Raw genomic sequence first — 23,776 nt, 5'->3', positions numbered from 1 at the left:
AGAAATCAGTTATTGTGAAGCCAACAACATAGAAGCTCCAAAAAGTGCTAAACTTAGAGCGTTTTCCCAAATCATTATTTTATAAAAGGAAAAGGAAAACATTCCTGGCTGCGTGCAATGTGTGCTGAAGTTACAGGATCCCACTTGTAACAACTTTCCTTCCCCCTGTCACAGCTGAAATTAACTGCGCTCTCAAGGAGGCAAATGAACAGAACCAGAGCACTCTGCCTCCGTCATTTAGCAATTTGTTACCAAAATTATTCACTGAGCAAAGACCTGCCTCGCCAATGGTGAAAAAGAGCAACTCCAGCTCAGAATGAGCAAGCTTTCTGTATTGGTAAACGGATTAATGGAGCTCATACTTTGCAGAAAGCTGTAAAAAAAAAAAAAAAAAAAAAAAAAAAAAAAAACCAACAAAAAACCCAACACAACTGTACTTACAGAGGGTGCTTCTTTCTATGTGAAGATACAGACACTGTTTATCTAATGGTTGGAAAGCCTACAAGAAAACAGCAAACTTCGTGCTGTGGTTGTTGAACTGAAGCAGTACTTTACTAGAACCAGGTTTTTTCGGTAATTCTGCGGTTGTAACAACTATTTTCTTTACATACTGCTATAGAAAAGGGACTCTTTTCAACTTAATTGAAGACACTATCAAGAGTAAATATACTGGGGCTTTTAATAAAAACAGTATGAGGAGAACATTCAAAGCTAAATAATCAGAAGCAATTTGTGTTCATGAGCAGAATGATGTGTCATTTTTTTCCCTTGCAACGCTCTGTACTGGATCAGTTTTGAGACTGTGGCAAACTTTAAACCTATCTTAAAATAATGAACAGCAGTGAGGGTTGAAGATAGTTTGAAAAATACTCTGGAAAGAGAAAACATATGCCACAGAGTGTGGTGCAAAAGTCATATTTCATGCATGACTTTAGAGAATGTTAATAAGGATTAGAACCATACTTCAGCAGAACAACAATCAGTCAAAGAAGTGTAATTAATTTTTCTTTAGATCTCTACTAGACAAAAAATACAGGAGAGATAGCATTGTTGCCTATGGATTTCACTACGGCTAAGAAATATAGCCTTTAAATACACGCCGCAATGGTACACCATAACTGGAGTGTAGTACATGACTCATTTGCTTTATAGTTGTTGGTTTTATAATATGATGAATCCAAAAATATTTTAAACTTCAATTTTTTCCTTTGGCCAATAAATATGATTAAGATAATACATTCAAAAACATATGTAAGCTGTGTATGCAGGACATATGGAAAGCAGATGTGTTCTTAATTTACATATGACCTAAAAAAAAAAAAAAAATCAGCTGATTACCAGAGATAGTACTTATTGAAGCTGTTTTGGCCTCAGAAGCACTGTTGCTAGCTCAGTACCATACTGAAGTAGATATTTTGCTTCTCTCCCATCTGAAACCCTGATTTCAGTGCTGCAGATACTGTATCCCTGGAACAGCAACCATTTGGCTTCTCACAGAGCAGTCCAGAAATGGAAAACCAAGATCTTCTGTTTCTAAATAAAAATGTTATTGAAAACTTTAATATTTTAAGCGTATATTCCAGCATATGTTTACAAAACTTGAGGCGTGCCCTTGCTTATGCTCTTTCAACCATAATGACAATAAAGGCCATGCTTCATTATAAGCCCAACAGTGAATGCCAAAATCAAATGGTAAAGCTGTACCAGTCTCACTGGTGCAAAATCATGCTGGAGCAATGATCCCTTTTTTCCAAAAATCAGAAACGAGCAGGGAAGGATTTTCGTAATTACACCTCTTTGCAATAGAGGATCTCTAGGCACCACAGCTTTATTTTTATTCTTTTGGCTATACCTGATAAGAAAATGGTAACGTATATAAGCAGTGATGAACAGCTTAGCTGAAGAGACTTCTGTGTTACATCATAAAACCAGGAAGGTATGTTACCATGCTGGCCAGTGGCACCACAAGAAGTCAAAGCTGGCTGCAAAAAAATACAGGATTCCTAAGCATTTGTAAAGCAAAAAGCATTTCTAGTCTTTTCTTAAGAGGTTGTTCAAACTGCAGGGGACACTGCCAGAGGGACAAGACAGCTTTCCCAAGACATAGGGGTAACTGAACACAACACTTGTAAATGAAGACACGTCTCGGCAGGCACTTGTCACTGTCAGGGGCTCTGATTTCTGCCAGGTTCCAGAGTGACAGCACCGCAGGTAGCACAGCAGCTGAGCCCTGAGGTGGCCCTGTGCTGCTGCAGCCCCAAAGCTAGGCTCTGTGTTGGGCAGGAAGCAGCTCCAGCCCCTCCTCACCTCCTTCCCCAGTGCGCAGCAGATGTGAAGATCCTTCCTCTTCCCAGTGAGATGCAGGGAGGACCTTGTACAGCCTCTGCATCCCCACAAGCCAGACTGCTTTTTCAGTCAACAATACTTGAAAATCTTCCTCCTCCATCCTCTCTGCCAACATGTAACCCAGGATTTAGTTGTGCAGCAGTGGCTCCATGGCCCTCCAAAGTGAGCCCACCCACAGTCCACTTCTCAGCCTGTGCTGTCCCTCCAGCCCTGGGGATCCCACAGCCTCAGCATGCAGCCAAGCAGCAAGGCTGCTCCTGCTGCCAGCCAGGCATTAAGCCTTCAGCCCTGCACTCTCAGGGGCTGTTTCCCCAACTTGGGCTCCACAACACACATCACTCTCCTGTTACTCATATATATATATATATATATATATATATACACATACACACACTCATATGAGTATATATGTATATATGTTATCTATATAATGATGATACACTGTTTTCACAGCACAGTTGAGGTGTAAAATCCCAAGTAATCTCCAGCACTGAGATCTCATGAGATGCTCTGCCAGGTCCCAGCCACATGCTGGGGCTGGAGCCCAGCATTTGGTGTTGCCTGTGGTTTCCCCCCCACTTCTTCTGCATGCAGAGCCTGCAAAGCAGCAGCACACGGGCAGAGGGGGCCCTACTGCTGAGTTGGGATCCTGAACAATTCCTCCTCCACCATCCCTCTGCCAATATTTTTCTTTCCTTGTCCCAGAATCTGTCCTTCCAGGAAATCTGTTTATATCACACAAGGCAATGGGACACGCAGTAATTGTTGAACTCTTGTCCAAGAACTGTTCCTCTGCCAGCTCTCCTCATTCTGCAGCTCTCCCGCCGCCACAGCCAGGGAGCACAGCACGCACAGCCCAGCTCTGCTGGGGGCACTGGGACACTATGGCACAGTCCTTAAGTGACTCCCGAGAGAGGAACTACAAACCCACCTCGCTTCTCAGAGATATCCAATACAGTAAATAGACGGATTCTTTTATAACAAATCCCAAAAACACAACCCTGTGGGGCGAGACACCACAGAAAAGGTAAAAGAACTGCAGAAAAGAACCAGCCTGTAGGCTGTTGGGGGCCTTTCCTTGTCATCATCAGCAACCTCCTGATCTGAAACATCTGCATTGTCTTACGGCGGTCATCAAGACCCACTGTCCCTCTGAACTCCAAATGTTTCCCTTCTCTGCTGTTCATTGCCTCCCTGGGTCACAGGCCCTCGCACACAAATCATTTCAGCCTTTAGAGGAGGCTGAGAGAAAGGCTGGGAGGCTCTGAAATTCAATCCCAGAAAGGTTTTTTTTTGTCCAAAAGTTATTTTTGTTTCGATGAGAATGCTTTAGCATTGAGTGCTTCTAATGCAGCACCACCTTCTCAACCTCCTGCGGGTGGATTGCCATCCCCACTGCCTGACCCACTGGCTCAGGGACTAGAGGACACAGAGTGGGTCTGGGGGGTGTTGTGCAGGGCCTGCTGCATCTCTGGTGGGTGCAGAAACATTGCACTGTTTGTTTTCTTATGGAGTAGAAACGTTAGTTCTTAGTATACAACATCCAAACTGGAACCTTTGCTGGCTGAGCTACTAGCTTATATGCACAGATTGGAGCAGCAGAGGCACAATATTTCACATTAAATCCATGATATAAATGGGATCTCAGATGGTTTTCTGAAGTCATTGTTTCTGAAATATTCACATCTTACTAATGCATTGTTTTGTTTGCATTTAGCATTTCTGTTAAAATAGTCCTGATTCCTTGAAAAAGTTAATTTTCAGAGCAATAATCTGTTTTACTAAGCCTTGTCACTAGGCATGCTCTGATATCACAGAGCAGCTGGCTGCTGCAATTCAGCTGTTAGCTAACTGGCCTTAAAAGTCTGCAGATATTTTATAGGCACTCCTTCTCACAGATCACCTAGATATTTAAAGTGGTTTTCAGCTCACTGCATCCAGTCCTCTCCTTACTATAGAGACTGCCACAAAACTGACATGGATTTTGAGATTTGAGGGGAGCTCTGTTTAAAGAAAACATTTTGCTGAAGGGAAGCATTGTTACTTTCCAGATTCCTTCACTCGCTGCTCTTTTTTTAAAAAAAACAATGCAGTGTGCATTTTCACTTGCTTCCATGTGGAACAAACAAATCTGGAGGAAGCAGCAGTGCACTCTTCCATGCACATCAGACGTGGGAATTTTCCCATCCTGATGCCTGGTGCTGCCCAGGTCCTCAGAAGACATGGGAAATGGTGTGCCTCAGTGACGAGAGCACCCTGGACAGGCCCCAGCCTGCAGGAACCCTGGGCAGGTCGCTTTGGAAAGGACTTTGATATCTGCTGAAGCAAAGTGCCATGGGAGGTGCAGACATTTCCCATGCATCAGATGTGTGCTCAGGCTGGGGAGCATGAGGTCGCCAGGAGACTGGCTGGGGGGAAGGGGAATTCCTGAAAGAAAATTTCTTAAAAGCTTAATTAGCACTGACTTCTAACATCTAAACTTATTAAAAAAAGTGCATAAAGATGAAGAGTACAGAGGAGCTGGACGCACCTTCTAAAACTAGGAGTGGTGGGTAGTGCTGAGTAAACTACCTGGTAGCAAACCAGCTGGAGTATCTCTACCAGCAGTTCTAGGCTAGATGAAAATAAAGAAAATCATAAAAATTTATTGTTCCCTTGGTTTTGATTACAGCTTAAAAAGATAAGAAAAAAATAATTAGTCTATACCTCAGAATACAGCATTCTTTTAAAGTTTCCCTGAGTTCTGTTTCAAAAATTGCAGCAACCAGTATAAACTTCACAAATCCACTGAGGAGGCAACTCTTCAAATACCTGTGGTTTCCCACATTTTCCAAGAAAAACAGAAAGATTTATAGTTTCTCATGTTAAATCTGAGAGGCTAAACTTTGAGAGACATACTTGCCCACCTGCTGCATGTGTATTAGTTCTAGCTGAAGAGAAGTCAATAAAAATGGAGAAAGAAGAATTTGCAGAGCTGGTTGAAGTAATAAGATTTGTTTCAGAGCATCTGATCTTTAGACTAACAGACTTCCAAACAGTTGGACAAGTAAATAAAGCACCACAGGGAACCACTAGTTGAAATAGGTTACTGCAGAGATACGCACAAAGGAATTCCTACAAGTAAGAAAGGGCTGGAGCTATGAAACTTATAACACCAGCTACTGGGATGCATTGTTGACTTCTACAACACTTAGGAGTGAATTCTATAGGTATCCACGCCCAGAGGACTACACAGAATTCTGTTCTCAGCTTTGGACAAATATTAAACCCCTTCACAATTACCACTGAACAACACTATTTTGCACTTCGATGTTTGATTTTAGCTTCATTTTCTCCTTTCTCTGAACGGAAATGTAAAGAAGCGTGATAGATGTCTCCACATAGTCTTACATATACAAAGAGAAAGGAAATGTCTTGAGAGGTTTTTTCTTTCTTTAGAGAAATAAAAAGAAAATTTAAACACGAAACATTCCCCTACGAATCCTCCTACTGTCCCCTCCTGGGACTTTTCTGCACCATATATCCATCTCCTGGAATTAGGAAGGATGGAAGTATAACAGCAAGCGAAAGTCATTCACAGCAGCGCGTAACACCATACATCAAACCCACGTAATCACAACAGCTTAGAGCAAGCAGGGTAGGATGCGTAGTACAGTAGGCAGGAGTTTTGTGCTCTGACTGAACAAAGCACAGGCAGAGAACAAAGCCAGAGATGTCCCCTGTTCATCTAGCTACGAGGGGGTGGAGGTGACACTGTTGTAAGGTGCCATCTGATCAGGACTTCTTTTCTGTGCTTGACATGAATAAGGGGATTAGGATGGCAAGTTTCCGTGAGCTCACTCTATCGGACAAAAGGCCCAGAGGTTTAGTGTCACGCTGCCTGACAAAAGTACAGGAGGCTGTCAATCAAAGGCTGCTAGGTACTTGTGTTGGTGACATAATCTTATTAGAAGATAAACCAGTGAAATCCTTTTTCATGATGAAAAGTTACATTTAATTGCTCCTCTCCTTTTCTTCTCTTGCTCTTGTTCATTTGTCCATTTAACTTTGTTAATGTTAGCTATTACAAGAATATAATGGGACAAAGATGCAAGTCATCTACACTACAGCTATACTCACAATAAACGAGCAACTGAGGATCCAAAAGGATGGTAGCATCCGCAGAAACAGCATCGGTTGTGATCTCTTAAACAGAAGGTTATAAGTTACTGAAGTAATTAGCAAGTGTACTCATGCACAAGGATAAAGTTAAACGTTATGTCAGTTGCTTTAATACAAAAGTAAGCTGGCAAAAAGACCAAAAGACTGCAAAGCTTGGACTCCGCGCAACAAAGGGGAACTTTCACTATTCTTCTAAAGGAGCAAAGCCATATTAGCCTTAGACATACATCTGTTTCTCTCAGCCAATTACAGGTTTGTTTCTTTTTGGTATTTGAAAGACATCTGGTGCTGACAGAGTGAATCACCTTGCACTGCCCTGCAGTGACCATGGAGAAATACAGCAGTGCCTGGAGGAGAGGGCCAGGAGCACAGCTCGATGCCAGGACTAGCAATGGGAGAGGAACGGGCCTGGCCCACACACAGGCTGCATGGAAGCTCTCTCAAAACTGAGAAGAAGCATGTGAAGTTTGCACAGTGCTGCCTTGAGGCAGAGGAGAGAGACAGGTTGTTCAGCATCCAGCCCTGGTGCTGAGGATGTAGCAGTGCTGTCCCTGGGCACCGTGCAGCTGGAACCTATGCAGCCAGCAGCTACTGTGTGAGCAGCCCACATCTATCTCAGCCACATGAAGCACAGCCCCCAGTCACCATAGGACTAATGTCCTCACCTGTGGCCCCTTAAACATCCCAGCACAGCCTAGACATCACTCTGTGCCCTTGGGGCCACTGCACACAACGCAGGTAGTATGGCTGGCAGGGCACTGTGCTGCACGCCCTTCTCTCCCATCATAGGCTCTGCCCACAGGCTGTTTGCCCTGGCTGCAGCTCCCCAGCAGCATCAGAAACAGCAGAATGGCAGGAAGCTGTGAAAAGTTATAAAGATATTCTCCGAAAATTTTGAAATTGGGAAAGAAAGTTCGGACTTGATCATGTTTTAACAGGAGAGATCCAACAGATTTAGGGTCAAGAAGTCTGTCCCACAGAAATCAAGCTGGACACAAAGCTCAGCCAAGCTTTTGTCTGCAGCAGAGGAGAAGAGTTGTTCAGGATACAGCGGCTTAGACAGAAAATACCTCTGGGAAGTAAATCAGCAATTGCCATGCAGTTTAGTTACCCCAAGTCCCCCAGTTCTTCAGCTGGCTGGGTGTGTAAATAGCTGGCTGACAAAACTGGGTAAAAGGATCCAGTTATTAATGCAAGATTGCAGCCTAAGCTAGTAGCTATGCTTCTCAAAACAATTTTTTAAATCGCCAGTATTTCCACAATTAATGCACTACAAACACATTCTCCAAAAACTGCTGGTAGCATTTTAGTGAGACTCTGTGCCACTGAAATAAGTTTCACACAAGGCACCTGAGTGTGCATATTAGCCAAATAAGTTAGCACTGCAAACATGAACTGGGCAAAAAATAAATGAATTCCATTCATTTTACACATCCTGTTCCTTATTTCATCCAAGTGCCTGTCCAGTCAAGAACAAACTAGCATTTTAAGCTGAAATGCTTTGAGAAATTAAATGTGTAATTCTCTTCCATAACTCAGATCATCTTAAAGAAAAGGAAGTCTTTCTAGATGTTTAAGGAAACCACATTTGTATTTAAGGACTAGCAAAAAATCTTGACAAGTGTCCTAATTCCTCACATTTTTAGTGAAAATTTGCATGAAAATCTGAAGGGAGAAAGATAGAATGAAAAAAGTGACTTAACATTGTTTAAATAGTGGTAGATGGCCACTTACTGAAGAGACAACTGTTAGATTCTGGGCTGCCAAAATACGCCCCTGACATTTCACACTTTGCCAGTGTAAAACCTCAGCTTATGGGAAGACAATTTCAAAGCACTGCAAGATATTACAAATCAACTACCTGACTTTATTTTTTCCTCTTAAAGTATGTTTCTATATTAAGCACATTTACAAAATCCTTTTAAATGCTTGAAAACATCATAAGACATATCACATATTAAATATCTGCTAGCTCAATGTTAAACACTAAAATCCCCATTAACTAAGTTCTTGCCTGAAAATATTTTCTGTAAGTTATTTGCTACACACTCAAATTTCTATTACATTTTCTTCTGAAATCAACAGAAGATGTGGGACCAGATTAGGCTCAAGCTCAGCTCTACCACAAAGTGGTATTGGTCATCTTTGCGTTAAACACCGCACTGTGGAGGCTCATCAGTGGAACATTTAAACACAAAGGAACATTTAAAAGATTTCAAGTCAGCCACCAGAATAGGGACAATGGTGACCTAAACACAGAAATTTATTTTCACTGATCAAACTCAAGCAGATCCATGAAAGCATTAGGAAGTGCTGTCAACTATAGCTTGAAACCTAAGAAAGTAGCCATTCAAAGCACAGTAGGCCCTTATAAACAGTTAATCCACGCAGCTGCAGTAGTTAAAGCAAACACACTACCCTTCACTGCACCATCAATTACACCTTCCAAGAAAAAAATTACACAAACTTTGTAGGATTTTTCAGAGAGAAGATGGATTCTTTTGGAGACTTGAGGTCACGACTGGGCTGTTTAAAGTATATTATTAACAAATAAACATTTATTGCAAAAAAACCCTATAGGCCTTTGGGGAGGAAAATTGTGTTATTTTTGGCATCAAATGACACAAGCCATTTATGACATGAATGGCTATCACCAACAGACTGATGAAATGGCAAATGTCTCCCACTTAACTTCCCCTGGCTTCCTGAATAAACTTTTTCAAACACTTTTTTTCTTCTGAAATGGCAATAAACTCCGTGTAATTTTGGTTTTCTCTCTGTTCTAGTTATTTCAAGATCCGTAGCTGGAAAGGGTTGAAGGTACTTCCAGATGGAAGCTGAAGACTCCCCAAAGACTGGTAAGGCGATGAAAATCACATTGTTGGGGTTTGGGGCTATGCTCTGCCCTTGTTTGTATGTACTCCTGCCTGAGTGACAACTTGCAACTGGCTTTCAAATGGCTGGGTGAAAAAGCTGAGGTTTAATTGTGGCGTCCAACAAACTGAATGGATGTTATAGCTCTTGTCATTGAATGTATCCGCTATGCACCCAGACAACCCCTGCCAAAATACGAATTTATTTTGAAGTTAAAAAAGCCACAACTGGAACAGGCTTCAATTATGCTAGACAACCAATATTCATAGGACGTGCATGAAACAAAGACAGCCCACATGCCTTGGGCTTGTTTTACATCCCTTCTGTAACACCATCACCAGCTTGGTGAGCTCAGCACCACGCAGCCCCCGCTGCCCACAGCCTGGGATCAGGCACTGCCGTGGCCACCCGCCTCAAGCAGGAGTGGCGGTGGATGGGAGGAAGCTGCTCTGAGCAAAGTTGCTCTCTGTAATTGCCCTAGAATCACTGGGGATTCTCCCACATAAAATTAATGCAGGCGCCATCAAGGCTAATTTACTCCACGCCCACAATGCCATGCTGGGGAACTGGCCCAGGCAGGGAGGCCAAGGACAGAGCTGGCAAAAGCTGCCTGCCACACCAGCACCACCTGCTCTGCTCATCAGGATAGGCTAGGTCCTTAGCAGCAGGCAGAGCCCTTGCCAGTGGCCAGTGTGTGGCCAGAGCTGGGCAGGCAGGAAACCCACGGCCATGAGACACCCTGCATGCACCCCACACACATTCTGCATGCATTCTTCTGGGCTGTGGCAGCTGGCAATGTGCTCAGCATCATCCTAGTGACCCCGTTAAGGGCATAGCTGCTCACTGCAGCCTTCTGTTCCCATGGGCTGACTGACAGTGTGCTGCAGATCCAACCACAAAGCCTAGCAGATTCAAACCGACGATACCAAGTAGTGATAACATCGCTGCAGCATTTCACATTCCACTTATTCCCTCAAACATTTCTACTGTTTGTAATTTTGCAACATTTTATATACAGCTCTTAATAATTACCCATCCTTTGTACTACACATACTCCTATCCTTACTCCCCACCTGTACAAAACCAGAGCGTTGCTTGTCTTTTCACAAACTCATATGCACAAAACAAAGCGCACATGCAGGGCACGGTCCTATCTGGTACAAGTGTGAGTACTCACGCAAATGCCAACACAAGTGTAAGTAGCACACGGATACAACACTGCTATGTCACTCCTTTGTGACTTTTTAAGGAGAGATATGCAGACAGCTTCCATGCAGCCCAGGAACATCTTGTGAAATGAAGTACTGATGTAAATAATTCCACTCATATGTGCATAAATACAAGAGGGAAAGCAGCCTTGCAAGGCTTCTGCACACTTGCTCACAGGAAAGTGACTCCTCAGCACAGCAGCATCACTGCCAGCGCAGTCACATGGAGCAGGGACTGCAGCTACCCAGAGCCATACCCCAAGGTGACACCCTTCCCTCCCCCTCCACACCTCCCCCCTCCCTCCAGCCTGACTCAGGGCAACCTCACCTGGCAAGGAGGGCAGAGGCAATGGGCCTGAGCCCAGGGAGAGCTCTGCACCCCCACAGGGCCCTCAGAAAGATGGCGTGGCAGGGCATGCTGCTCCTGGACCTGCACCAGAGATGGCTCACAACTCAGGCCCTGCACTCCCCACAGCCAGTCTGTGCCCCCTCAGGCTAGCAGCTGCAGCAAAGCCCTGGTACTGGGCATGGGGTCTCACACCTCTCCCTCCCCAGGCGCAAGCACACATTCTACAGAAGTCTTTTGGGGACATTCCTCCATATGGCTTTGGTCCACCGGGTCTTCCTTAATCACCTCTAGCTATAAAGCACAGAGTTTAAGCATCACAACATGAAAGTTAGATAAGACTATCTGAGAACATGGAGAGGCACGTACATTCTTCTGATGTTGAGTCTGTGTAATTGCTCCCAGGTATCAAAAAAAGACCAACATGTAATCCAGCTACTATCACTAGTAGACTAGTAGAATCACTCCAGAACTTTTTTGCTGTTTCTTCTTGCTTTTCTTCTCTCTTCCTTCTTTCTCTATAACTCTGGATTCTAATCATTAACAATTAGAGACTGAGTGAAGCACTAGAAATACGCTACTTGCATTGTTCCAGTCAGTTGTCCTAATGCCATAATACACAACAGAAAGTACAGCAACAACAGCACAGTAGCAAAGTCATAAGTTGCAGCAAGTAAGGATATGCTCAAATACAACAACAACAGGAAAAAAAAAAAAGTGCAAGCTACTTACCCTTAGAAGACCTCATGTATACAAGGCTCTCCAGCAAGATACCCTTTGTCTCCACTGCTAACCCTCAAATGAGGTCTGTGCAGGGCTGGATCCTGGCTCCATCCCTTCCGATCACTCAGGTACACTGCATGCACCTGAGCTCCCCTGGGTCCTGCCTTCCCACCAGGTGCTCAATCACTGCTTCAAATCGTGACTTAGCATTTCTGCTACAGCTGTAACACAGAGAGGACTACCAGCATACAGAGGAACACGAGGTAAAGAACAGGAGCTGATTTTTGTCAAGATGTTTGGTGAAGGCAGAGATGGGTCCCTAATGCCCTTGCTGCCAGCACTATTACCTACCTCAGGGCTCACCACTGCCCTCTCTGGCTACAGCAGGAGCTGAGCTGTGGGGTCACTCCACATGCCACCTTCCACTGTCCATGAGGTCAACACCAGAACCCTGCTGAGAGCCAACTAACAATGTTATGTGACATGCTTAGGGCTGTGTGGACCTAAAGGAAGCCTGTCCCTAAAGCCTGAGCAATACTGAGTGAGCAGCTATACCGAGTTCTCTCCGGACATTTGCTGTCAGGAAACCTGACCCTGCACAACCCTGCAAGCTACTGCAGGCAGGGCCATTGGCTCCCATGATTCTGCTCACTGAGCCCTGACTGAGGATTTGCCAGCCCGGGCCCTTGCTGGAGCTGAGGGATGGGCAGCAGCCATGGCCCAGCACAGGAACGGCTCCAGGAGCATCTGCTGGCTTCAGCCTGAGCTGCAGCCCACCACCCTGAGGCACCACGGCTTCTTCAAGGGCCACAGAAAGGTACTGACTCGAGCCCGTGTGTCCAAGCCTTCATGGAGAGGAAATTCAGCCTGCAAGCTAGGACAATTAATACAATTAATACCCACGTAGGGTAGGAGGGAGGATTTCACACAATGTCAGGTGCACAAAACGTCCCAACGGCCGCACAGACACTGAGGGTCACTGACCCACATTCAGCAGGAGGACAGACCAGGCAACACAGACCCCAACTGCTGGAAGCACACGAGGTGAGGACCAGGCTGCACTGTGTGCTTGCCCAGTTGCACCCAATTCTGAGTGGGACCCCAGGCAGGAGGGGCACCCTTTGCTCCACCAGCTTTTGGCTCTCTGGCAGTCACTGCTATCAGACCTCCTGCAGCTTCTGACCACGTGGAATGCTCCTGCAAGGCTTGTGGGGCTGGGAGGTGGGCCTGTTCTTGGCCAAGATCAGCCACAGCACTGAGGGCACAACACCACTAAGATAAATAAATGGAGAGCTGCAGGAGAGGTTGCTTAAAGCTGAATATTAAATACAAATAAATGTCTGCTGAACATCCTGAAGATTTATGGATGGTGCTGGGGCTACCAAGCTGCCACATACAGCTGTACCCTCCTGCACCAAAGGTTTCCAGAGGCTGCTTGCAGTCATTTCAGCGTTTCGTTTTGTGGGGGTTTTTTTTGTTTGTTTGTTTGGTGTTGGGTTTTTTTTTCCATTTTGCGACTCGCTCCAATTCCTGGTTTTCTACAGTGCTTTCTTATAGGATTTTCTAATAAATCTATTCTGTACAATACAGAACTAAATGGTCATCTCATCTCACATGCATTACCAAAAGAAACCTCAGCAAACAGACAACCCTCCATTAAACTGCACTGAAGTTAAGAGAAAATTAGAAATCAGAGATTTCTAATGGGAAGTTGCAAGAATAGGTTCTATCAGGTGATAGAAAAATAGCAGCTGTAAGCGAACTGATCATGTCAAAGGATAGGATCCCACAGCCGTTCTGTGGAGTGGCTGTCAATGACGCTGCAGCCTTTCTCACTCCTGGGTTCTGGTGGGTACCACGCTGCAGCCAAAGCCCCACAAAGCTCCCAGTGACCCTGGCTCCGCTGGAGCAGCAAACACACTGCCGGCCACACCTCTCACATCCTCCTCCTGTAGGAAATGTGCTTTCTCACCAATATACAAGGAATGCACTAGTGCTAAATTTGTAAGGACAAACTACTGTGAGCAGCAGTGATGCCTGTCAGTCTGATAGAACAGTGTGAGTAATCACTAGCTGTAATAAATGCTTTAAAACACTATTAGTCATTTCTTCTGCAAATCTGCTTACTTCCTATCATAATAACAAACTACAGTAAAAGAAACAAGTGTGGAAAAGAGTATGGGTATAGACTGTCATGTAAAGACCTTTATGTTTTGTTTTTTCACTCAGTGAATGCTGATTCAGGTTACACTAAGAAGCAAACACATGAGAGCAAACTTCCTAACAGCTACCAGGAGGATTTGGTCCTCAGCATGTGCACATAAATTCTATTAGCTCTTACTGGGAAAGTGCATGTGCACGCTTGTACATTATAAATAATACACTGATTGCAGTAAAATCAAGAGCCAAACTCTATCCTTTGATGAGAGAGGACAGCTCTCACTGAAGTCAATAGGAACTGCATGTTCACAAGTTCATGTCAACATTTGCAAAGGAAATTTTTTTGCATATTAAAAATAATATGTCGTATGTTTTGGAAGCAAAGCAATGACCTCTCTTACAAGTGAGGTAAGGTTCTCTCCGTAAACACGTTGGCTTGTTACAGAAGCACCAGAGCATAAATCCTAACAAAGTTCCTAAGAAATATGCTACTCCTCCTTTGCGGTGATATTAAGTGGCTTTTAATCAATCTGCGCTGCAGCAGTTCTGCTGGATGTATAATGAAGATCACTGTAAAATTTCGAAACCAACAAATTAACACACTGGAATTAACCATTTTAACAATTCCTTCACTTTAACACAACCTTGCAAATGTCTGCTTGCTCACCAGCCCACAGCAAACAGTTTTTGAAGAGTAAAATTCCCTCTATTCAGCCTGAGCATCACAGTAAGAAGCATGCAGGCAGGTTTGAGGTGGGCTGGTAGATTTCCACCTCAGTCCTGAAAAGTTGTAACAGATTTTGGATTCCTCTAGTAACAACTGTATCTTCTATAGGCAGGGTATACTTAATGTTGCATACAAGATGCTTCATTTTCAGGGCTTTCCTTCTACATAAACTCTATTAAAATTGCATAATTTGCAGCACATGGTGTTTCTCACTAATAAGGTACATTCAGTATCCAGTAAAGGGCAGTGGCAATACATATATACTGGGTATGTGTTGGCTGTACAAAAGGAGAATATACTTATTGGCAATTTGTTTGGTAACAACTAGAGCCTATTTGCTGAGAATTGCCCATTCACTTCCAGGATTCTGTTCCTGTCTCCTCCTCACACCACTGTAGCAATGACGACCTGCCCGGATGTTCAGAATATCACTGATGCCATGACTGGCTCTGATCTCGGGGACTGCGTCAGCCAGAGCGACTGCTGAGGTTGCTGAGATACATTCAGAGCAATTGCAGGCACACCGAAGGGTAAAACAAAAGCAAGACAATATTTCATTTGGGGAATATCAATCTAGTCAAAGCAAGTTCAAGAACTTAAAGTAAATGTAAGAGCTGTGATATATATATCTATGTATACATACATACATATGTAAAACAACTATTGAAGATCTGCCTCAGTTTTATCTTGAATTTAACAGAGTATCCAGAAACAGTGAATAATTTGCCTGAGCAAAGGAAGCAAGATTCAGACCTGTATCAGCATGTGTGTTATAAACAGCAAAGAAAACCATATTTAAAACCGAAAGTTATCTTATTCTACCTTAAAGCTTTTGTTCTCTTGTGCTCTGTATTCTTGAACTCAGAAGTCTAGCCCGATTTTTTTATTTTCTTTTACACTAGATATTAATTTATTCATATGCCTTCATGCAGAAAACATTTCTACTTTCTAAAAAAAAAAAAAAAAAAAAACCCACAAAAAACAACAAATCAAATATTTTCTATCAAGATAAAATCATTCCTCAGTGACACACGTGTATATTCGACAATCACTCCTGGCTCACTTGATATGTTCATTCCAACCCAGCTAAAGAAAGGACAATTCTGTTCTTCATAGCACCCATCTAACTGCACCGTAACTCCTCTCGTTTCAGAACCTGGCTGCTCAGCTGGCAGGGTTCACACCACAGTGCTCTGTACACCCAACCAAACTCTTTGTTTCAGAACAAATGTGGGGGTTGGATATTTTTTAATGAACAAGACACTGTCGTTTCACTGAGTCAGTCTTTGCCTTCTGAGTAATGCAGCCATCCCCACATCATGCCAAAACACCTTTCTGCCACACAAACCATCCAAGAGCAACACATGGTTTGTTTACCTTTACTGGAGATTGCTGCACCACTCGCTCCACAGCTTTATTTATTTACTTGCTTGCTTTCTTTCACTGAAGCAGTAATAAGACTTATCGTATAAGCAAAAGAAATGCAGGCAAAAAGAAGCATTTATCCCTGTTCTTTTGTTTGTTTGCTTGTTTTCTGCAAGTTTGTCTTCAGACCTGAAATGTCCTTCTTAAAGGGTACCATCATGTTCTTTTTCCATTTCACCAGTGTTTAACAGCCGTTGTGAACCTGCGCTCTGTGCAACTCATCAAAAGCACACAGTCCATTCAAGCAGCAGAAAACTGCTCTCCAGCATTATCACGAAATATTACCATTATGCTCTTCCAGAACTGCCAATAGCACGACACAGCACGAGAAGCATTGTGCAAAGCAGACACAGCGTGGGCTTGCCTGCTCTTCAGCCTAGCAATGATAAGCAAAAAAAGTATTTCAGCAGTCCTCCCTTCCCCGCACTGAGCTGCCGGCAGCAGTCTGTGTGCTCCTTACGGCGGGGCGCTGGGCTGTGCAGGCTCTGTGCGTGTGTCTGTGTGCACAACTGCACAGCAAGGACAGCTTGCGTGGCTTTATGGATCTCCTTACACTGAAGGCCCTGTCCTCTTTCGGGTGCGCTCCGACCTCCTGCTGACTTGCACTGCGAGCATGTGGGGAGCTTGAGCTCACATCCAATGATTACTTTATCTGCTGCATTCTTCATGCCAGCGGAAGGAGGTACTAACAAAACGAAATCAATTCTTGTTACAACAAGAACAGCGGTGAAGAAAAGTAGGGTGAGTATAAATCTCACCTTTGTGAATTTTGTCTGGAATGAAAAAAAAGAATTACAGTTGCATTATGAAAAAGCACTCCTTTTTCTTCTGAAAATTTGTTTCCATCTATGTGACTAAGGTAGGCAGCCTTTGCCACCACCTCTCAAGCTCACGAGAGCAGTAAGCATTTCAAGGCATTTCTGCTTTGTGGCCTGCTCCACAACAGAGGAAAAGGCGTACACACTTACAATTAAAATACATTAATAAAATAATTAGTCCAAAAAGTTATATTATAATCAAGCTATTTTATCACAATATATTATCGATAACTGAAAAGGTGTAACGTGTCTGTGAATTAGCTCAGTAGTTTAGGCCAAAAGATAATGGATGCAATTTCTCAAGGGGATAAAGAGCACTCCTGTTCATTTTACACCAGCGAAGACATTTCAGTACTATGTATCATACGTATTGGCTATTTTTTCTAAGCTTGAAAGATAAGTATTATAAATTATCCTCTTATTAATATAATTGCATATTGCCTATGTTGTAAAATGATCCTCCCTATCATTTTCTACCGTGGATAAAACTATACATTACCACTGCAATTACTTTGTCTAGTGAGGTTACCACGCTTATCGAAGGAAACAACATGTCTCCCCAGACTCTTAAGATGTGTTCCACTCCAGATCTCTGTGACACCGCTTCACCTTAACTCCCAACCCAGCCCTGCTCTCTGCCGGCTCTGTCGGTCTGGGGCCAAACCTGCATGGTTATCTTCTCTGCAGGCCCTGTCCATGTCTGCAAAGAGACGGATTCCTGCTGACACCATGGGGACCCCAGGGGGCTCTGCCTGAACTCCTGCAATTCTGCTTACGTCATCTGCACAAACAACAGTTACATTTCCTCAGCACTCCTGATTTCGGAATTGTTTTGAGGTGCTACTAAAGCCCATTCTTACAGACAACACTAAACCTGGCCCACACGTCCGACAGTGCGGGACTGTTTGCATTTCCAGCAAAAAAACCCAGAGTATTTCAGACACTTTTAAAAGCATTTTTAGTGGATGACATAACTTTAATCATTACTGTACGTCCTGAGCATGTGCCTGCGTTATTCCTCGTTTGTAAGCTGCAGTTCGTCCTCACGCTGTCGCACAACGGCACAAACAGGGAGCGCTGCTGGCCCAGCGCAGGAGCTGAGCGGGACAGCACTGACCAACAGTGAGCCTGCTTGAAAGAAAACGGCCGAGGAAAACTGAAAGCAAATAAAATCTCCCCGTTAGCAGACAGAATTGCCCATTCTGCACGCAGCAGAACTTGAGAGCTCGAGTCACTTCGTGCGCCTTGAATTCTGCCTACATTCCACAGCCCGCTCTCATGGCAGAAATGCTTTCCCTCTCTCTCCCTCCCTTCTCTGTCTCTCTCTCTCTCTGGAAGAAAAATAACCTCCATGAAAATTAGACACATTTATTAATAGGAAGCCTTTGTATTATTTTGAATATAAAACACAGCTGAATCAGGAAGCATCACTCTCAGTATTAAGCTCGTGTGAAAGAATTTACAAAATCTGGGGGAGTTAACATTTACACAGCAACAAGGTTTCCCAGCACTTTGTTTCCTTCCTGCTAGGTACACGCTGCTCCACGTTGCTCTGACACAGAAAGTACAGACATAGGCAAGGAAGGACTCAAAGATGAAGAATGGTACAAATAAGCACCAGAAATATATCGCAAGTACTTCTTTGATAGCATCCAATAATGATGCTAAAACAATGCCTGACGTGCCTTTAAGAATCTAACAAAAATCTACATACTCCTCTTTCCCACTCTAAGCAAAACTGAAAATGCATTAATGAAAAATTATGAAAAACGAACTGTGAGGCTCGTTATGCTGTTCCCTGAATAAATGACCGCCTTTACAGCCTTTATTTTCAAAACTAGAATAAGAACATGGGTCTTTCTAGAAATTATATTTATTTTGAGTAGATATAAAAATGTAACCTGAGATGCTTTTTGTTCGTGGCATAGACACATTTAAATATCAGCAGTAACTGGGGCAAATCATTACGTAACAACGAGTAGTGAGGAGAAAACAAAGCAGAAGAAAAGCAGGATCAGAAAAAAAACAGAGAAAAAAGGAACATACAAATGGAAAAGAAATGTAATATTAATATTAACGTTTTACAGCAGGAAGCATTGTTACGAGTGACACAACAAATAAATTCATTTAAGCAAATAACCTGAGTATAACTACGTAAAACAGCTATTTTTGAGAAGCGTTCATTCTAAAGGTTTCAATTTATCAGGGAAAAAAAAAACTTCTGTAGAAAAAGTTGTGAATGTAAGGTTCCAAATGAGTATCGATCCTGCAGTCTGGCAAAGGTCTCATTAAATTCAAAGCGATTTTGTTTGACTCAGGTTTGCAAGAGTCCGCCCTCCCGGTGCCATTGTTCTGCTCCGTATTTTTCCCTAAAAGCCCCACAAGCAAAGGTATTGTGTCCCTCAAAACAGCACATCTTAGAAAGTAAATACTTCACATGAAATCAACAGACCAGTATGTGCTTTTCAAGAAAAAAAGTTGAATTGCCCCGTTATAAAAACAGCACAGAACACATGCACAGCAAAACGCAGGTTCTACTGATAGACCGGCGGTGCTTTTGTGATCAATTAGATTTATCAGGCACCTCTGACTGCTTCAAACTGTGCTTGGGCCACTAAGCCGTCTCCCCCAGGATTTACTCTAACATTCCAAGCACAGGGGTAGCACCAGACAGACAACAGCCAACATTTTTATTAAAAAAAAAAAAAAAAAAAGACAAATATTTGCAGCCTCCCCCCCTAATGCCAAATGCCCTCATCCCAGGATGGGCAGGAATCGTTGCTGACCCAGTGAAAGGTTTAAGGTCTGATATCTGACCCATCAGAAGCTTGCTTTCATTAGAAAGACGAGACAGCAGCTCTCCAAAGATACACACAGAGCACTTGATTATAGTCCTGGGAGTTCTGGAGAAATCTGACCTTTAAATTACATTACTACATACAGAAAATCTATTTAAAGTACATTTCAGCAACTAAGATATTTCAGTAATCTTCATTCTCCCTCTTCTATTTTTTTCCAGAGATCTCTAAGCAGGACTCCAGTAACAGAAAGCACCTGATGTTACTGATAGTGCCCTTCTGCACCGACGCCGTCCCAGCTCTGCACCCCGGCACGCCGCTCAGCACCGGGCAGCTCTGGGCCGGCTGTGAGCAGGAGATGGCTGAGCAGCCGCCGCTGCTGCACTGCTCCTCCGCACTGACAAAACCCATCGCCTGCATCGTGCCGCCGCGGAAGCAGCCCGCGTGCCTTTATGGCTCTTTTGTACTTCAGCTATCGCAAAAGACGGTTTCTCCATGCTAAAACACTGCGGAGAGGAAAAGCACGCAAGCGATGTCAACGTTTGCTCTTTTGGGCTAATAAAATTTCAGAGAAAACAAATTTGGATGTACCGTGCCTCCCCTCCCCTTTCCGTGAGCTCCTTCTGCTGTCAGTCCTTGGGGGCACACACAGCAGGCCACCATGTAATGTCACACTAGGTGCTGGGATGCAACAAAGGCCAACATGTTGATATCTTTTTATTGCTCGTCAGCCTGCTTACCCCGCTCCCCCTGAACAATCGGACCCCTTTGATAACACAGAAATTTCTGAAGAAGTTACATTTCTATTTGCAGTCAAAGAAGTTTCTCTCCCCCCGAAGCAATACTCCTATCACCTTGGTTTCCGACTTACAAACTGTTATCCTTATTTTTATAGAAACTAAAAGATAGGGCTGAAGTGATACATTCGTTTATAAGCATAAATATTTATATTGCCAAATAATGCCCTTTGTTTGTTTGTATGTTTTTCAGGTAGACTAACAGCCACTTTAAATTCATTCTCCATTAAGAAAAGTTCCTAAGGTAATATTGCCTACACGGGCAGAAGTTTCACTGACCTCCCAGTAGAGCCACTACGGTGTGTTTTATTTTGTGTAGAAGTCAAATGCAAAGGATGTGGAGGTGCTTCCCTAATAGCAGCCCGAGAAAACACAAATATTGCTAAAGCTTCAGCCCCACAATGGCAGGACTGCGGCAGAGCAGAGGAGAACTCTGGTTTACTTTCATGTGAAGTACCCAGGCCCGTGGAAGATTCTTTAATAGCTTGCTGGTAAGGGCTGCAGTATGAAATAACACGTTTTGTTGTAATTCCTAAACAGGGGGACATTTATCTGGGCCATTTATACAAGAGTTATAACCCTAACAATATTTATACTCAGCATGTCATGTTAGCATTTACTACCAGTTTCCATGGAGATGGATTTTCATGCTGTAGCTATGAAATGCACATTGTTGCCACTAAGCCACTTCAGGCCTTTCTGGAAGCCTGCTGAATGCCTGACAAAAGTTGATGCAAACCAATAGTTGTTGTTCTTTGTTTGTTGCCAGACTTCTAGCAGAGCCATATTATGTCCTAGTGATTGAAGTGCCCATGTTCGCCCCCCTCCCGGCACAAAAAGGATCCTCAATTTCGGTGACAAGCATGAAGTGGGCTTCTGCAGGGGAGGACAAACACCACGCAGGGCCGGAGCTCTGTCTCCGCACAAGGACACGGCGCGGCGGGGGGCCTCTTTCCCGACAAAGCCTGACATTTTGGGGACAAAGTGTAAATAAAATAAAGCGCGGGGAGCGCCCGGGCCCGCGAGGAAGGAGGCAGCGCCGGGCTCCTCCTGCTCCGCCCGGCCGTGGTGCCACGGTCGGCGCCAGCCCCTGCGGGCACGGCCACTCTCACCCCCGCACAACCCGCACGGCCCCGCGCCCGCTCCCCGTCCGCCGGGCAGATGCGCCCCGACGGCCCCGCAAGGTCACCTCGGAGCTCGCCGCCCGCACGCGGCTCTCCGGGCTCCTCCCGGCCGGGTCGGCGCCCGGGCGCGGCGGGAGGGACGCGGCTCCCAGGGCCATCCTAAGCAGCGCCGGCGCCGCGGGCGGTTACGGGACGGGTCTCGGCCTCGGACGGACGGAGCCCACCGGCCCGGCTCCCCGCGACGGTGCCCCCGAAAGCCGCGTGGGACAGCCGAGCGGGCCGCAACGAGCTGCCCCCTCCGACGGCATCGCGGAGCGCAGCGGGTCCAAACGCGAGGACGTTTGGACTCCGCGTTATTTCAGCGCAACGCTCATTTCCAGGCGGCCGCTCCGCCCCGGCGCTGGGGTCCCCGCCGCTCTCGGCAGCCCCGGGCGCTGCCCCGTTTCAGCGGCGCTTTGGGCGTCCGCTCGGAGCCTCGCGGCGCTTCTCCGGGCCGGGCCGAGCCGCGCCGCCGAGCCGCGCCGCGCCGAGCCGAGCCGGTCCGGGCCGCGTCGGGCGCACGGTGCTCTTACTGTTGGTAGTCCTGTTTGCAGTAGAGCTTTCGGTCCCGGAAGTAGCAGCTGGTGGTGAGGGCTTGCTGACACACCGCGCACTGCAAACACTCCTCGTGCCAGGAGGACTCGTTCACCCTCATCAGAAAGCGATCCGAGATGGGCCTCTGGCAGCCTTCGCACACGGCCTGGTGCGGGCACTCCGACCCTGCGAACGGCAAAGCGCGGCGTGAGGCGGCGGGACGGCCCCGGCCCCGAGCTCGGCAGCACCGCGCGGAGCGGCCGCTCCCGGCGCGCGCCCCGAAGTGTCACTCAGTCCCGCGCCTGCAACCCGCGGTCAGCCCCGCACGGCGTAGCCCGGGACGGCGCGGAGCCGCGGAGCGTCTCCTCTGGGGCACGGCCGAGGAGCGAGCGGGACTCACCCAGTAACACTCCGAGCGTGGCCGGACCCGAGCGCAGCGGGTGATCTTCCATCTTGATGCCGTCCAGCATCTTGGCGCAGTCGTTCGGGCCGCGCGGGAAGCACCTCTCCAAGGACTCGGGGCCCGAGGCGATGTCCATATGGGGCGGCGGCGCGGGGGAGCCGGGGACTGCGGGGCCGCGCACCCCGCGTCGGGCCGAGCGCGGGGCGCTGCGTTGCCAGGAGGAGGGAGCGCTTTTACTTTTATCTGGGAGACATGAGGCGCGCTTCCTGCCGGCGCTTCCAGAGACGGGGGGCAGAGGAGCGAGCCGGCGCCGTGCCCATGGGGCGGCCGCGCTACACGGGCGCGCACATTGCCGCGCACACGGCGCGGGACGGCCGCGGTGTCACCTGCTCCCGGCAGCGCCGAGCCCCACGCCCGCAGGAGGGCCCTCCCGGGGCCGGGCCGGGCGGAGCGGTGGGGCCGGGCGGCGGCGGGGCTTCCCGGCGCTCCGCAGCCCCTGTGCCATGCGGCGTCCCGAGGAGCCGCGCCGTTTAGAGCAGGGGCCGCGGCGGAGGAACACACCCCCCGGCGCCTCACCCCTCCTCAAACTTGCTGACATTTGAACTCCATTGGTGCGCGCAGTATCGCTGCGCAGCGGTGATCCGTCTCCTCGACGTCAAATAGTGCCCTGGCCCCGGCGGGCCCCCGCAGCCCCCGAAGCGCGGCGGCGCCTGGGGCGCGGGGCGGGAGGGCTTCGCGCACCCCGGGGCGGACCGGTCTGGCTCGCCTCTGCTCGGCTGAGGGGCGCAGACCGGGTGCGGAGCCGGAACGCGCCCCGGGCTGGGGACCGGGGACCGGGGACCGGGAGGAGAGAGCGCGGCCGCCGAGGAGCGCGGCGGAGCGGCGCCCGCAGCCCCGAGCCTCAGCTCCGCCGTGCCGCGACCGGCCGGGCGGCAGCCGAGAGCCGGCGGCGCGGCCCGACGGCGGCTCCTGGCTCCTGCCCAGCGGTACGTAGCTGCGCCGCTTCCCCCGCTTCTGGCGTCCCCCGGCCGGGCGCGGGCAGGTGGCGGCGGGGCCCGACCACGACGGGCAGCCCTCGAGCGGGAGCCTCCGGGGCCGCGCCCGATTCCCGCGCTGGCACCTGAAGGGGCCGGAGTCGCCTCGCCGCTGCCGCCCGGGCCCGCGCCGGTCCGGAGCTGAGAGCCGCTCCTGGCTCGGAGCTCCGCGCTGCCCGAGGGAGCGCCCGGCGGCCCCGCGTGTCCCCCGCGGCACCGCCCGGGGCTGAGGGTGGCGGAGCGCCCCGCGCTGTGCCCC

The 23,776-nt window shown here is 47.0% G+C and overlaps 1 protein-coding gene across 2 annotated transcripts in view; it reads right to left on the bottom strand.

Annotated features, from left to right (window-relative positions):
- The window catches only part of LMX1B (LIM homeobox transcription factor 1 beta), a 94,113-nt gene extending 71,494 nt beyond the window's left edge, over positions 1–22,619 (bottom strand). For both annotated transcript variants that reach the window (XM_042830901.1, XM_042830902.1), the window contains exons 1-2: positions 22,481–22,619; positions 22,080–22,266 (exon numbers count right to left, since the gene is read on the bottom strand). In XM_042830901.1, the coding sequence (XP_042686835.1) occupies positions 22,080–22,266; positions 22,481–22,619 (326 nt within the window). The remainder of the gene's footprint in view (positions 1–22,079; positions 22,267–22,480) is intronic.
- Positions 22,620–23,776: the final 1,157 nt, after the last annotated feature.

Source organism: Centrocercus urophasianus, unplaced genomic scaffold (assembly GCF_019232065.1).
Source record: "Centrocercus urophasianus isolate 14NV4802_14NV808 unplaced genomic scaffold, USGS_Curo_1.0 seq_34, whole genome shotgun sequence".
NCBI classification, from domain to species: domain Eukaryota; kingdom Metazoa; phylum Chordata; class Aves; order Galliformes; family Phasianidae; genus Centrocercus; species Centrocercus urophasianus.
This window is presented reverse-complemented; position numbering and strand designations above follow the sequence as displayed.